We start from the raw sequence: 16,546 nt of genomic DNA on the forward strand, positions 1-16,546 counted from the left end.
ATATCATGGTCTGGATTTCTACACACATATGATACAGTAGGCCTACAGTATACAAAGAGAGACTGGATATGTGACAGAGGACCTGAGAGACAGAGGGTCAATGAGAGAGGAAGGGAAGCAAGACTTGCTCACATCCTGACCACTCTGGGTGTTAGTGTAGCTTCCATTGTGACTCCCCAGAGGTTCCTGAACAGAAGTTACCATCTGATGGACCACAGATCCTGGTAAGGTGACAGAGATCAGGCTTATGACCTTAGAGATCCTATTAAATTATTATTGTATAAGCATAATTCTATGCTTATGACAGACTAAAGTGTCAATCCATTCGATATGCCACTCTGTGGTCTATCCTGTTTAGGTGAGTGGGCCCTACAGCTCAGTGTGTCTGTGTTAAACCTTCCTGTCAGAGATCGGATCATATCAACGCTGCCCATTAATCAGTCACGACTCAGGTTGTCATCAGGCCAGACACCCACTTCAGTCTAAATGGGCGAAACCCTCCTAACAGTACGGCTATACCAGAAGCTATGCTTTGTAGCAAGGAACCTCCAAGATCTCCCTTTGTGGGTACAGGATAAAAATAGCATGGTGGTTGTAGGCCTTTCCAGCATGGTGTCAAAGCTCATTTGTAAGACCCTCCTCCCTCCGATTGGTTACCAAGTGGGCTTATCGCTGTTCATTTCATGAAGTTCAGCTTTGACAAATTGTGGTTGCCTGGTCTCTTGTCGCCCATGGTTAAATCGCTCAATGTCTCCTTGCGTTTCCGTCTTCCATTGAAATTGACTGATTTGCGGTAGTTTGATCACTCAAAGTAGTTTTTGGCATAGCTGTACTGTAAGTGCTACAGTATGGCTTAGAGAGAACTTCATACAGAGACATCTGTGTATCTTAGTTAAAGAGATTATATGCCGCTGTGCAGACGGGAGACTTTTACAGAGTCCGAATACCTAATTTGCTTCCTTGGGTGTTTTGTCCTGGCTGGAGTTATGCCCGGGCCCGTCTGATTTACTACACGTGTCCTATCCGTTTCCTCTGCCGCAGGATTGGTTTCCTCTGCCGCGGCATAGCCCCCGACCAATCAGAGCATGGGCGGGGAGAGCGTCAGGGGCCGTCAGCCAATCAGGGGCCAGGAGTGGAGCAGGTCATGCTGGGAAACGCGGTTCCTCTGGGGAGATTGGAGTTCTAATAAAGCTCCATTATGTCTGAGAGCAGGGAGGCTGAGCTCCAGAGGGGGACTCAATCTGTCAGGGCCTATCAGCTGCGCCCTAAAGCATGACAATGGCTTTATTCCTAATGGCCCACAGGGGCAACGTTTGTTACAGAGTGATGCTGAGAGGAGATCTGGCACTCCTGGGTTGCGCTCCTCCACTCAGAGGAAGGCCTGCAGATCCTTCCACAAACAGCATGGAGATCTGGTAACACAAATGGCTAATCAGTAAAATGATATAACAGTGAGTGAGGTTCTATCATACAATTCTAACCCATACTGACTAACCCTGATCACTCCAATGAAATGTCATGTCGATGTACATTGTATACAGGCAATAGGGTTGCCACACGAGTAATGTGAACTCTCAAAATGGTAAACAAGGCAACAATAAACACGTCTTCCCCAACGAATGATGCAGCGGTGCTCTTGGGCCAATCAGTGATCTCTATGCCAAGACGCATCATTCATCAAAGTTTCGTCAAAATCGTCCCAGTGCTGTCTGAGATATGGAGTGTGACGAACGAACATACTAACGGATGGCGACAGATCCACAGTCCCCTCCCCGATTTCATCATGGGGGAAAATAACTTGAGAAAGAGGGAAAATGTTGATAATATGTACAGTATGACATACAGTCACACAACACTACCTTGAGGGTGGTAACAGACTGACATCAGACAAGTCTCTCCTTAATGTGTCACACCCACTCCTTCAATGCAGTATGTTCCTTCTAGGGAACAACCTCCTTCCATGGGTTCCACAATGCTCTATACACTATATGTAAAGAGGAGCCTATCAGCTTACCCGGATCTCATAACTGTGAAGTCTTGACCCCTTGCAGTGGGAGTGTCAGACACTGCCTGCTCTCAGCACAACACACATGCATGCTCTGCCTGGTCTCAGTGTGTGTGTGTGTGTGTGTGTGTGTGTGTGTGTGTGTGTGTGTGTGTGTGTGTGTGTGTGTGTGTGTGTGTGTGTGTGTGTGTGTGTGTGTGTGTGTGTGTGTGTGTGTGTGTGTGTGTGCCCTCATGACCTCCCTGGCCATAAGGAACACAGGCCCTTTCACACATTCCCACCACACAGAGGTCTATGGGAGGCCTGGTGGTACCCTCTAATGGAAGCTAATGCACTAATCTACTGTATGTATGATGATACTAACGTTTAAACTAAGCGTTCAACCTCTAAATCTTCATATAATTGCACTGAGATGAGTTAAAGCTAGTTTGGGTGAGACGATTGGCCGAATGGCAAGACCTCCGCAGCACGTGTGACCCCGTCACACAATCTATTTGTACAGGATTACCCCGATGAGCTGCAATAAACTGTTTTCCACACACTGCACATTCTGCCCACAAGGGCATTAGGAAAGGACAGAGAGAGAGAGTGAATGAGAGCGAGAGAGAGAGAGACAGAGAGTAAGAGAGAGGGAGAGAGAGTGACACTGTGAGAGAGAGTGAGAGGCAGACAGAGTGCGAGAAGTGAGCGAGATGGTAGTGAAAACGAGTGAGAGAGTAAGGGGAACAAAGAGCATATTGTCAGCGAGGGGTGCTAATCGGCACCCCTCGGGCTGCCAGAGACAACAGGTGAGAGCAGTTTGACTCCCTGCAGGTTCCATGAATATTTCAAAGGGGGCCGGAGGGGCCTTGGGACCACATGGGATGGGAGAGGAGAGCCTGTCCGATGCCAACCCAAACGGCAAATGAGAAACCGCGCCATCAAATGGCTGCTTTCAGAGGTGCCAGTTCCGTGGCATATGTGTGTGTGTGTGTGTGTGTGTGTGTGTGTGTGTGTAGTGAGAGGGGAAGGTGAGTTTGTGCTTGTGTGTATGTGCATGCATGTGTGTGTGACCATACCCAACTGATCCATCCAGTACACTTTTTATTCCAACTTCTCAGCCAAGAAAGCCATTAAGATGTCCTTGTCACAACAATACCTGGAATATTGCAGTGAAGGAATGGTGTTATGTTATAAATGGCTGTGAAAGTACATACTTATTATATGATAATGGCTTGACAAAGCATGTGACTAGAGCTGCTGGCTGGAGAATGCCCTCTTTTAAGAGGCCTGGATGGCGACCTGATGGGAGTTGTAGTGAAAAACAGATACAGTGGAAAAGTGCACAGGGCCAAATAATCTTCTGCAGGACATGGAGAGTCCACTATGCATGCTGGGATAAACATAGTAGGGGAAGCCAACAGGCCAACAGATCACCAGTAACATCTGGGCTCAGTGTGTGTGTGTGTGTGTGTGTGTGTGCGTGCGTGCGTGGTTTCTCATATAAAATGGTCTGTCTAGTTCATTCATCTGTAGCGCACACTACTGTATCTTTGCTTGCCTTTGCATGTAAAATGTCATTCAACAGAACTATAAATATGACAGATTGAGTTACACATAGTTTAGATATGTGGTATTGGTATGTTACCAGTGAAGTATTTACAACAGGCGTTCAGCTACAGTGATTGAAAAGGCAACTTGAGCTCAGTTGGACCTAAATACCGACTGATCGACAGTCTAGCGAGATGGGGCCACAGATCCCAAAGTAGTGATTCTTAAATTAGTGTGTCTGTCAAAATAAGACAGAGTGAGGGCAGTGTACTGCACCTGACCTCTCAACTGTAAACGTAACAGGGGACTGAGGATTAGACCTGGGTTCAAATAGAATTTGAAATAATTTCAAATCCTTTATCTGAGCTTTATTGAGCATTTCTGGCTTAACAGACCAATAGATTATTCCCAAAATGGCAAACCCTGCCCACATGGCACTAATGGCTGGCTAGAGTAAACGCTCAAAGTATTTGAAAGGTGTCAAATAGTTTTTGAATCCTGGTCTGGGGCACGGTACTGCACTGTAAAGTCTTAAAGGGTGGTTGAGGATCATTAAATTTGGCCTAGTTGCTTTCACCCGTGGACATGGAAAACAGCTCAAAGATGGGATGAAATCTATTCAAGCACAGAAAATTATCTGTAGTTACAGATTAAAACTTTTTTTTAAACGAATTAATTTCATTTCCATCAAATTTCTTGAATGGACTGGGATTGAAATGAAAGTAAAATAGATTTCCACTGTGAGGCTGCCTGGGTCATGGGTATACAGTGTTAGGTTAAGTGAGGCATAGACAGGCGAAGGAACTGGATCTGAGTACACACACACACACACACACACACACACACACACACACACACACACACACACACACACACAACCACACACACACACAACCACACACACACTTAACTGCCAAAGATTGCTCTGCTAGCAACCCCAGAGGTAGTATGTTGATGATGCCTACATTAACATATGCATCATCATTTCTTAGCACTCAGGAAAAGGAGTATAAGTCGTAAAATGTTTCCTCAATACCGTATCTCTCTCATTATATATCCTCTCTCACTATTTTGATGTGTTCTTCCTCTGCCACCCAACAGTCTGGAGGCAAGACACAGTAGTAAGCGGTACACTGCAGCACACTCAGACTTCAGGATTCAATAAATAACTTATGATGAGCTCCAACCAACCTGTTTCCTTGGGATTTGGTGTTTGATGGAAAGGTCTCTATTGTAAGTGACAGGTGATGATGGCAGAAGGAGGATGTAATTTGGGACCGGGGTGGAGAGAGGATGCAGTATGTGTGTGTGTGTGTGTGAGTGCGCGTGCGTGCGTGTGTGTGTGTGTGTATGCACACACGTGTGTTTTTGTGTCTCACAGGCCTGCTACTCCTACCTCTTCTCCACACTGGCAGGGGGCTCTGGGGTCTGGATCCATGGATACAGCACATTAGGCCTTGGAGGGGAAGCACGTCAAACACAGACACCGTGTTTCTGTTGGAAGGCGCGTAGGAATTCACTTATTTGTGGAAATGTGAAAAATTCAAGCAATGAAGCTGGAGAAATTGAATGTATACCAAAAGCTTAACAGTTCCCCTGTGGTAAAGTAAACTGTCTGGAGTGGAGTGTCAGACAGGGAGCCAGGACCAGCCCTCCTCCTCATCCTCCCACGCGGTTGTCTTGGGTTCTCCCTCTGGACAGACAATAGGCTCAGTGTCTACTGTTTACCCATTTCTCACCTACACTACACACGCATGTGCATATTATACACACACGCATGTGCACACGGGGCAAACACACACACGCAAACACACTGATTCCTCAGGAGGAAAAGGGGGTAACACCCTGGAGATGCCAGAGCTGAAGTGTGCTGCAGCCCTTTGAAGTGAATCCTGTGCATAAGCATGTACCAAACGCACATCCCAAATTACGCCCTGTCCCGCTTTGATCTCTAATACCCACTGCCACAACAGAGGTAACAAGTGTGTGTGTCTGTGTGTGTGTGTAGGACAGGAGTGTGTACATGTGAAGGCCGAGGACGCAGCAGGTGCAGCGTTGGAAGGCCACAGTTGCACTCCTTGCTCCAAAAGGCCCTGGGACTAAACCTAATCATTGGTTGAAGGTCGTAGGCGCCTGGTAAAAACATGTCCCCACGAGACCTGACGACAGGTTGATGTTGTCAACTCCCTCGTCTGCCATTAAGTGTGATGAGGCTCCGGTTGTGTCTTGGGTTTCCATCTAAACCACTTCAAATTCCCAGGAAGACACGCGCCAACAGAACATCTGAGTCCTGTTAGGTCGCTTCTCTCAGGACTTAGCACCGCACATGTTTATGTCCCGCACATGTTTATGTCCCACACATTAAAAACCTGTTCACAAATTTCTGTGTTTCGCCGAACTGCAAGACTTACACGCCAGAGTTTGGGTTTCCATTCATTAGTAAAGGATATTTATCGGATTAAAAATGGAGCCCTGGCAGTAATATGTTATGAAAACATAAACAGGTTGACATCTGATCTGAGTGTTGAATGGGGGAAGATAGATGCAATTAGCATGAGTAGATTATATCTGTATTGTGAGTACTGAGGCGGTTGGAGATGAATTCGCTAGGGCAAAAGACTGTGACATTAAGCATAATGGCTCTCAAATCAAGTGGGAGAAATTCAGGCAGAGAAAAGGGTACTTGAGGTTAAATTTAAACAGATAATACACAGATTATACAGGGATATAAAAATAACATTCATAAAGATAAATATATAAAAAGCATTCATTATTTCTTTGATTTTCAACAATTTCCTATTGCACATATCACCTTTCCATTCAGCATACACATACCACAAGAATCCCCAATCCTTTCAAAAAAAGAAAGAGAGATTTACACTGTAAGAACTGCAAATCAAATGTCACTTCAAGAAGCTCAATGTAACAAAGACACAAGCACAAACAAGGACCAGCTTTTGATTTAACATTCTTCTGAGATCCAATCAACTCATTCAAAGACTATAATGTCCATACAGACACCAAAATCCTCTATGATCATCTCAGTCTCTTAATTAAATGAACATGCTTAATTAGTAAGGTGCATTATGGTGCGCACACATTCTTAAAGGCCCAGTGCAGTCAAAATGATGTTTTGCCTGTGTTTTGTATCATATTGTGCAACAGCTGATGAAACTAACACAATCTTATCAGTGTTATTTCCTGATAGTTGCTTGTTGAAAATACAATCTACACAGGATCTAATCAGCAGGTTTGCATGGGCGGTAATTTTGGCTTGCCTGGTGACATCACCAGGCGATAAATTAATTAATAGACCAATTACAAAGAGAGTTCCAAACCTCTCTGCTAATAACAGCTAGTTTTCAGTTTTCCCCTCCCCACTCAGACCACTCCCAGACAGTCCTAGCAACATTCTTGCTTGAGAAATTGTTATTTGCTAAAAAACTATTTTTGTTCATTTTAATGGAATACTATTACACTAAGGTACATCATTGTTACCCAGAAATGATTTGATATTGATATGAACACAGCTGCATTGGGCTTGTAAATGTAACTAATGGGTGAAAATAAGTTAGCATATACATTGTTATAGTGTGCTTGAAAGAAACCCTACATATCACTATTACAAATAGCTTATAAGACTGAACACAGTGAGATCCATTTTATAGGTATATTATACATTTGTTAAAATGTGGTTTGGGAGTTTGTTGGTCATTGGAATATAGTTGTGAAGGAGTGAGAGTTCATGCTCTCTAAGGCTTTAAGAGTTAAAGCTTTGCAATCCAATAAAACCACATCTCACTCAAAAATGCTCAGGTGCAGTGGCGGTTCTAGACCATTTCAACTGGGGGGGGGGGGCAAGCTGGGGCCAGTTGAACTGTTAGAGGGGCCAGTTACATTAGACGTTATTGTTGTCATATCGTTTTCTTCACTGCATTGCAGGCATTAGCAGGCAAAAGACCATGTTCATAATCATCATCGTTGCCACTGTCTAATAACGGATGTAAAAAAAGAACGATAGCAAAAATTTGTTATGTAAAAATTATTTCATACTCCACATTCCACAAGGGGGTCCAAAATTGTTGTCACAGGGGCACTGCCCCCCCCAGAACCGGTATTGCTCAGGTGATCTTACCATATGCATTTAAAAAAAGGCAAGACGTTTCACAGTCAATATTGAGAAGACTTGTGAATATCCACATATCTAGATATCTGGGGACACTTTGTGGTAGAAGCCTGCTACAGCAACTCTGCCAGTGCCTGTAAAGCACAGTCCCCATTCCAGCTCCAGTCTAGCTTTTTCCTGTTGATTCTACCACAGACACTGACCCTGCCCATTGATATAGACAAAATCACATTATCGATTCCTGATATCATCGTAAGTGCTGTGGTTTATCATGATCATTACAATGTAATAGAGCAGGAAGAATCATATCCACAAAAAAATGTGTGAAGTGGTGGAAATATGTGTCTTGACCTGGCCCTGGATTTTACTACCACTTCACATCTTTTTTTGTGGCTATGATTATCGTTACAATGTTCTTAATGCGATAGGACTTTTGTCATTTTCAAAGCTAACTATAGTATAGAGGAGCTTTTATAAAAGCGTGCAGGATTTTGATTTCTTCTCCTCGTCGTCCAATCCAGCGGCCGACTCTTTCCTGTTGGGGTCGTTCAGCTCGTCAAAAAGTCCGCTGTCAATCATTTCCAGTTGCCATGCAATGGGCACCGCCCCCGTGTTGAACTCCTTGAAGAATTTGTCATCTTTGTCGTCAAACACGACACCCTTAATCTCGGAGAAATCTTTGATGTCCCCCGTGTCTTTGGCGTAGACCACGTTGGGCTTGGGGACCCAGGGTGGGTCGATCAGCCCCGCCTCCAGTCGAGGGAAGTTAATGCCCTTGAACCACTCATGCTTCCTTGGGTCCTCGTTCCTGGATAACAGAGAAACACACTGAAGTCAGAGAAATATACACCCCCCCCAAAACCACCTTATGCGATACCTAGAACTGACCAGGAAAACCTCTAGAGGGCCCTAGAGTTGTTCCTGGTCCGGCCATGTGGTCAGGAATATCTCTGGGCTGAAACTGCGGTCAGCTCTTACTTGGTCCTGCATCCCAGACGCTCGTCAATTTTCTTCTTGAGGAAGAGGTCGATGATGGCTTTGGTGCCCTCATCAAAGTTCTTGTGCTCGTACTTGCATTCATCCTCGAGGGTGCGCCGTGCCACCTCCTCCTTCTGCACCTTCTCCTTATAGTCCTTGAAGGGCAGGCGAGCTGACACCATCTCGTAGATACTGCAGCCCAGTGCCCACCAGTCCACTGACATCCGGTAAGGCTCTTTCTTCAGGATCTCTGGGGCCATGTAGCCACTTGTGCCAGCCTGAGGAGAGGGAGGAGGGGAGGAGGAGAGGACAGAGGTTTGATAACAGAGAAGGAAACCGAGAAAGAGAAGTAGGGGTTAGGCCTTGTTCTAGGGTTCCATATCATAGCAACAAAATGTTCAGTGTTAAATCAACTTTGGACTAGAGGATAAAGCTTCACTTAGTTAAGCTAATAATTGGCAAATTGATTAATTGATTCTACTATTATGCTCCTCATGCCTTGTATCAGGGACCTTATATTCCTGAATTCTACCAAAGCTCTTTTGTTACATCAGCACCACATGCTTGCATCAGGTTTCCCCTGCACTAGCCTCCAGTAGGCCCTCTATTGAGGCCATGTCCTGACCTGTGCCCCCCCTGGGCTGCACCACTCTCCACTGAGTGGATACCTACTGGGACAGATCCCAGCCACCTCTGAGTAATGCTAAGATTAGTGGGCTGGGGGCTAACACACTGAGCACCTTGGCCAAGGCCAATCCCCAATGGGACAAGCTTGTTTTAGGCCCCAATGTCTCACTCAACAGTGAGTGAGTGACTGCAGGTTAATGAGAGTGAAGTGTGTTGTAGTTCACGGACCAGTTCCAATTCAAATATAGGCTAACCTTTTTATTGCCTCTTCAGATATTTGTATGTCATTGCATTAATCAGGAGTCGACTGTATATGAGTGAGGATAGAAGTGTCCCTCCTATGGATCAATAGGGAGCCTGAGTCATAGAGGGTGACAGAGCGGTCAATGTCATGGACGGTAACTAACGTGGAACAGGTCACATCCCACTGGGCACACCACGTCACTTCAATGTGGATAATTGAGTTATATTTGGTTGAGACGTGAGACTACAACCTATATTCACCCACTCAAAAAGACAGTCAAAAGTTAGTTGAATTTCCAATGTGTTATCACTATGCTTTCTTTCAAGCACCTAAAAGCACAACCAAAATACAATGGAAAAACATTTTGGTATAGTTGTCATCCAAATGTCACTGCGCTTTCAACCACTTAAAAGCACAGCAAAGTTGTGTGGGAATACAATGTTAGATAATTAGTTCAGACTAATGTGTTATCACTGCGCTTAATCTAATAGCAGAACCAAATGACCTGGATTTCAGTGGAGATAACATTAAAATTACATGGTGCAAGTGATCAATTCCGTTTCAGATTCTTCACAGATTATTACAGCAATTATGAAGATCTCCACAGACCTGCAACGACCTATGCATGCTATATTAAACATGCACGCTTTATATGATTACATAAGACGTAATAGTATAGTATATTTACAGTAACCTCAAAATGTGGCCATGGATGTGTTATTCATCTTAAGGTTGAATGTTACATTAACTTGTAAGAAAGCCTTAACTTTAGGCTATTTAGTGTATCACAAAAGTAATATTGAATTGTGTTTGGTTGACAATGCAACCAAATATCAACATTTAAAGGAGAGAGTTCCATCTGAGCCACTGGCTTAATCCTATTCTTTAAGTTTTATTTTTGGTTGAGATGGAGATGTGAATTCAACATATCATTTGTTAACTTGTCGACAAGTTAACAGGCTATTTGTTGTATTTCAGAGATTCATCTTCTTATTGGATAGTTTCATCTGTTAGACTTGAAGTAGGGTTTCCCCTTGCGTTGCAAGGGCTGTGGCTCTTGTGGCGCGATGGGTAACGATGCTTCGGTGGGTGTCAGTTGTTGATGCGTGCAAGGGTCCCGGGTTGGGGCGAAGAGAGGGACGGAACCTACACTGTTACACCACTGAATTTAATTGCTGTTTGTTTACAAATGAATAATTTATTGTTGGATTCACGTCTTCATCTCAACCAAACGTCTAAGTTGAAGAAGAAGACTAAATCAAATCAAACTTTAAATAGTTTGATGTGATTTAGTCCTACTCTTGAATAGATTTTTGTTTGCGAATCCAGCATGTCAATTATTAATTTGTAGACAAACTGGAATTACAGCCAGACTAAGTCAGTGGTATAGATGGAACTATCCAAACAGAAGAAACATCTCTTTCAAATGTTGATAGTTGGTTGTGTATCACTAAATATCATAACATTTGAAATCAACCAGAGCCTGAAACCTTAGGCCTATTGCTTTATCTGTTTTTAGTTGAATTCTGAGTTGAATTGTAACAATAGCTGTTGATGCCTTTGCAAATGCTATACAGTCTTAAATAGCATAAGTAATGATAATATATGAGTGATAAAGTATGGTCACATTTCATTTGCTCTGTTAAATCTATACCCTTTGGAATGACTTCAATAGCAACAGTGAATCTATCTATCTTTTAAGTGGAGATCTCTCAACAATCACTGAAGATAGCACATTGGTAATAGTCCGTGACAAATGTCATAGCTAGGCTTGGTTAAAACCCTGGATGGGAGACCGAAGGGTAACTGTAGATAGATAAATTCTCCAGTAGGAGGTGTGACCCAGCCTATTGTTTTAGTCTGATAATGGATATAACTTTGAAGATCTGACATTGTTTTAAAGGTACAAACTCAACATATTTTATACATGGTTTGTCTATGTTGATATTTGGTTACCATGATGAAATTTCACCCTCAAAACAACAGTTGATGACTTTTTCCACGTAGATTCCACATCACAATACGTTGACAAATTATGTTGAAACAACGTTGATTCAACCAGTTTGTGCCCAGTGGATGGTAATGACGTAAAACCCTGGTATTATGGATAGATCCCTATCCATAGATATATCCCTATGTAATCTCACATGAAATAGCATGACATCTCACCCTAACTCTAAAAACAACTCAATCATTGTTAACATCGAGTAATTAAACATTTTTTTTGGTAAATTAGCTAGGCAAGTCAGTTAAGAACAAATTCTTATTTACAAAGACGGCCAACCGGGGAAGTGGGTTAACTGCCTTGTTCAGGGGCAGAACGACAGATTTTCACCCTGTCAGCTCGGGAGATTCGGGTACTGGCACAACGCTCTAACCACAAAACAAGGATGGAGTTCATCTCAGCCTTTCAGAGCCCTTACCTTTTGATTGATGGTCTTTTCACCAGGCAGCTCCACGGCCAACCCCAGATCCGAGAGTCGACATTGGCCGAAGCTGTCCAGTAGCACGTTCTCTGGCTTCATGTCTCGGTACGCTATATCCATGGCGTGTAGGTGGAGGATTCCTGTGGTGACCTGTGCAATGTAGTAATTGATGCGGCCCATTTCAAGGCCTTTTTCACCAATGTTATAGATGTGGTACCTGAGGTCGCCGCCATTCATCAGGGTCATGACGAGGCACAGGTGGGTCTTGGAGTCGTAGGCATAGGACAGGTTAACCAGGAACAAGCTGTTAACCTTCTCCAGGATCTGCTTCTCCAGCAGTGCCATGCCCTCACCATTCTTCTGCTTCAGACGCTTCTTGCACAGCTTTTTGCAGGCGTACATCTGGCCTGAGTTTTTCACCTGCACGGCACACACCTATGCAGAGAGATAGAGAGGGACTAAAACAAATATGTTTGATAAATGCATGTTAATTAAGATCACCCAGCTAGCACAAAACGTTCTGAGAATCACATGTTTCTTAGAGCGTGGTTGTCCTATGGTTATTTTGCATACAAATGTACACAACTTTCTGAGAATGGTGCAGGATAGTTGCTTAGTTTTGGAACATTCTCAGTACATTTGATGGTCGACTTCGGGCACAAAAAGTCAAAAACTCCTCTCTCTCAATTTTTAAACAGAAATGGGGTGTGTCTTTGGTGGTTCGTCGATGTGCCATTCTGGTCATGCACGCCGCGACCGACGTCGCTAGTTCGTTAGCCAAGCTAGCCACTTTAGCTAGCCAGGAATTCCTCCAGTATGTGTTGACGTCATTTCACTGGGTTTGTTTTTGGACAGAAGCTGTAGAGATCGGTAAGAAATGGCACTTCTGTAGCCAAATATCTTACTCATCCATTTTTTTTTTTTTTTAAGCATTTATATAGTTAAAGCTGTTATTTAAAAAAAAAATGTTTAAGGAACTTTTCTTGATTAATTTCATTAATTTAAGTGAACATTTCCTAAAAGTTAAAACATGGTTACATTTAATTAAAATGTTGGTAACGTTCTCGGAAGATTCTCCAACTGGGTTGACATTGGGAATTTTCTGAAATAGTTCAGAGAATGTTAAGATTTTTTTTTATTTCTGTACAGTATTACAGCATAATGTTTCCTATAGGTTTCCCGCACCCACTTAATGAGTACTTGTTTCCTTTGAAATGGGGTCTGTTTGAATAGACTAAAATGAACAGCTTTGTATGAGTTGTGGACGAATTCCATGGATAGAGAACAGAAGAACAATATAATCTCACTGACGCGTGTCACAATAAAAAAGAAACGTGTTTGCATGATTAATGCCTGAGCAAAGGAATGTCCATGTGTCCTATCTGTGCTTGGAGTTCAAAACAGTTAACTCAAACTAAACTAGCAGTGTTATTAAAAGTCTTATAGAAACATGTTCTCAGAACGTTAATAAAACCTCCTGGGGAAACTTTCAGGGAACCATAGTAAAATGTTCTCTGAACCTTCCTGCGACCTAAAAATGTATGTTCCCAAAACGGGTGAAACGTTTTATTCCATTCCCAGAAACTTTAAAAAAAACATTCAGTTTTACCGGTCAGGAAACTTATGGCTTCGTTCCCAGAACCAATTGGAAACCAAAAATGTAACATTCCCATAACTTTCAAGAAACCAAATGTGTTAGCCGGGCAGTATGTAGTTAGATGAGTGACAAACAATTATCCCTTTTAGTGACTTCTTTATCATCCCATATCATTTGTATTTGTACCATCCCCATTCTCACTGTAACTGTTGCATACCCTTAGAAAAGTGCTAAAACCGTTTTTAAGTTTACATTTTAGAACTGTAATATTTCACTACCGTTTTCAGTTAGCCAGCTGCACTGTAGACTTTGTGTGGACTTACCTCTCCAAAGCCTCCCTTTCCCAGGGTCCTGAACTCATAGAAATACTTATCAGTGATTTTCTGTTTCTCGTACTCTTTCCACTGCAGGAACTTGTCAAAGTTAGGGCTGGTCTGGTACTCTGTGAAGGGCTTTTCCTTCAGGTACTCCCGCGTGGCATCTTTCACCTTGCCCATCATCACGTCTTCAAAGTCCTTGTCCGACACCGCCTTGCACTTGTCCGCTACCTCTCCCGTCAGGTAGGACAGGAAGTTCTTGGAGTCAGCCTTGCAGAACTTGTTGATGATATTCATCCTCGCCTTATCTTTGCCAGCGCCTTCTGCCAGATCCCAGTCGATTAACTCGTCCAGGAACTCTGCGGCCGCCACGTACTGCGGGTTGGACTCCAGGAGAAACTGCCGGAAGAACTTCTTCCCTATGGGCTGCCTCTCGCAGAGCATCTCAAATTCTTTCCCAACCGTGGCGCGGATAGACACGCACTGTTCTGGCTTGGGCAGGGACAGGCTACGCCGCCTCTTCCTCATCTCCTTTTCGTCACCCCCCTTAAGGTAGGCCGTGTTCGCCACCAGATTATCCAATCCCCCCATGTCACACATGTTGGCGGCTGCTGCGTTGGGTTGTCCCTACTACACAGTGTGGCTGAGCAGGGAGCTAAGGCTGCTGTAATATGATGCTAAGACTGTGTTCTTTCCCTGTGTGTGCTTCCCTGTAGTGTTTCCAATTCTCTCCAGGTGATTGGTGTGACTGAGCAGCTCCGACACATGCGTCACACCAGAAGACATTCTCTCAATCACGTAATGCCTCATTTAGAATTAAAAAGCACATGAGGGATTTTCTCTTAAGTAAGTGTTTGTGTGCTCATTCATGGACGCTGCTCACGGAAAGGAACTTATGTGGTTTCTAACTTAAGAAGCTTTGGTCGGTCTATATTTAGCGGGATACTAACTTAGATGGGGACAGTGCCAGCGTAACTGTAGTGAGGTGCTGACCTGGGTTTCATAATATTATGGATAGAAAGATGTAAACTAAGTGTTAAAATCCATTTGGCTACACATTGAGGTGATAAAAGACTATTAAGTTTCAGAAGACAATGTCTGGTTTAGGAGAGTAATGGATTTAATGACATAGATAAATGACAACACTACTGTGTATTTAATTCTCTCAAGAAGTAGTGAAAGATCTCTCTAGAATCACCACTTCAGCTATAGGATATTTCTATTCTGTTATGAGAAGAGAACACATTAATTTACTCCACTAATCAAATCAAATGTTATTTGTCACATGTGCCGAAAACAACAAGTGTAGACTTTACAGTGAAATGCTTACTTACAAGCCCTTAACACTTATTTTTCTTTCTTTTGTTGGTTAATTAAAAAAAACGAATGAAATAACAAATAATTAAAGATCAGCAGTAAATAAAAACAGCGAGGCTATATACAGAGGGTACCGGTACAGAGTCAATGTGCGGGGGCACAGTTAGTTGAGGTAATTGAGGTCATATGTACATGTAGGTAGAGTTAAAGTGACTATGCATAGATAATAAACACAGAGTAGCAGCAGCGTAAAAGGGGGGTGGGGAGTAGAAGCTGGGTTTAGAAGATGTTAAGAAGCCTTTTGGACCTAGACTTGGCGCTCTGGTACCGCTTGCCGTGCGGTAGCAGAGAGAACAATCAATGACTAGGGTGGCTGGAGTCTTTAACAACTTTTATGCCTTCCTCTGACTGGTATATAGACTTTTAATAAAAAAACATTTTTCATTGTATTGATATTCTGCCTATTCTTTATTTATGTCAATATGCCAAAAATCATGTAATCATAGGATAACAAGTTTTACACAAGATCACAATCATCTCTGATGTAATCAAATCAAGGCAAATACATAGCCTGGATCAGGCCAGGGTCTAGGATCAAACGTGTCTGAGACCCACTATTTCTCTCAGGTGTAGGCTAGTAGGCTACGGTGTGTAGTAATCCATTGTTAGGTGTAGCCTGAACATAATTGTAAGATCCTCTCCAGCACCCTGTGGCTGCTAGCCACTCAACTGGGCACTATCTCACCTTCAGGTTATATAACCTGTCACTCAAGCTTAATAAGTCTACTCTGAACTGTTCTGATGGAAGTGCTCTTACTGAAACTCGAAGATGAGCTAACTCAACCATTATGGCACACCACGTAATCTGTGCCTCTGTGTACTGCTAACCTCTGGGTTATTGACATAGATATTCGTTGTCTTACCAGGAAAAGGCAGTTAGAAAAATACTTGTTTTGGTAACATTTTTACATTATGACTTGTTATAGCCATGTATGATAATTTATGTCTAATAACAGGGTTTATAATAAATGATGTCTCTCTCTAGGTAGTATAATTTTTTTATACGTTGAAAATGTGCATTTTAAGGGGGTCATACACATACTGTACTTAAGTCTTACAATGCATTACAACCACACATCATAAATCATTATATCCGTTGGCTTCCGGTACACATATTAGCATTGGCGTGCCCAGTTTATTGTATGGCCCTATTACAATTTTAACATACAGTATACACCAACATTACTGTATGCAATCTGTGATTGGTACATACATTTTTTGACTTTCTAATTAATGATACTGTATGTACCCATTGAGTATTGAAGAATATAACTTAGAAATGCATCATGAGCTCAGTTCAACTGTCACACTCCATGAGA

General features: G+C 42.9%; 1 protein-coding gene across 1 annotated transcript; it reads right to left on the reverse strand.

Annotated features, from left to right (window-relative positions):
• Nucleotides 1-7,602: 7,602 nt before the first annotated feature.
• On the reverse strand, nt 7,603-14,658 carry LOC115163207 (rhodopsin kinase 1-like). The gene is made up of 4 exons (XM_029714906.1): nt 13,857-14,658; nt 11,934-12,371; nt 8,640-8,917; nt 7,603-8,469 (listed from the first exon to the last, which is right to left on the reverse strand). The coding sequence occupies exons 1-4, from the start codon at nt 14,448-14,450 to the stop codon at nt 8,133-8,135; spliced, it is 1,647 nt and encodes a 548-aa protein (XP_029570766.1). The 5' UTR covers nt 14,451-14,658; the 3' UTR covers nt 7,603-8,132.
• Nucleotides 14,659-16,546: the final 1,888 nt, after the last annotated feature.

Source organism: Salmo trutta, chromosome 26, assembly GCF_901001165.1.
Source record: "Salmo trutta chromosome 26, fSalTru1.1, whole genome shotgun sequence".
Lineage (NCBI taxonomy): Eukaryota > Metazoa > Chordata > Actinopteri > Salmoniformes > Salmonidae > Salmo > Salmo trutta.

Coding starts and splice junctions, on each gene's coding strand:
- LOC115163207 (XM_029714906.1), bottom strand. CDS start 14,450: ATGTGTGACATGGGGGGATTGGATAATCTGGTGGCGAACACGGCCTAC. Junction 8,918..11,933: donor AAAAGACCATCAATCAAAAG/GTAAGGGCTCTG, acceptor CCCTCTCCTCAG/GCTGGCACAAGTGGCTACAT. Junction 8,470..8,639: donor CGTCTGGGATGCAGGACCAA/GTAAGAGCTGAC, acceptor TCTGTTATCCAG/GAACGAGGACCCAAGGAAGC.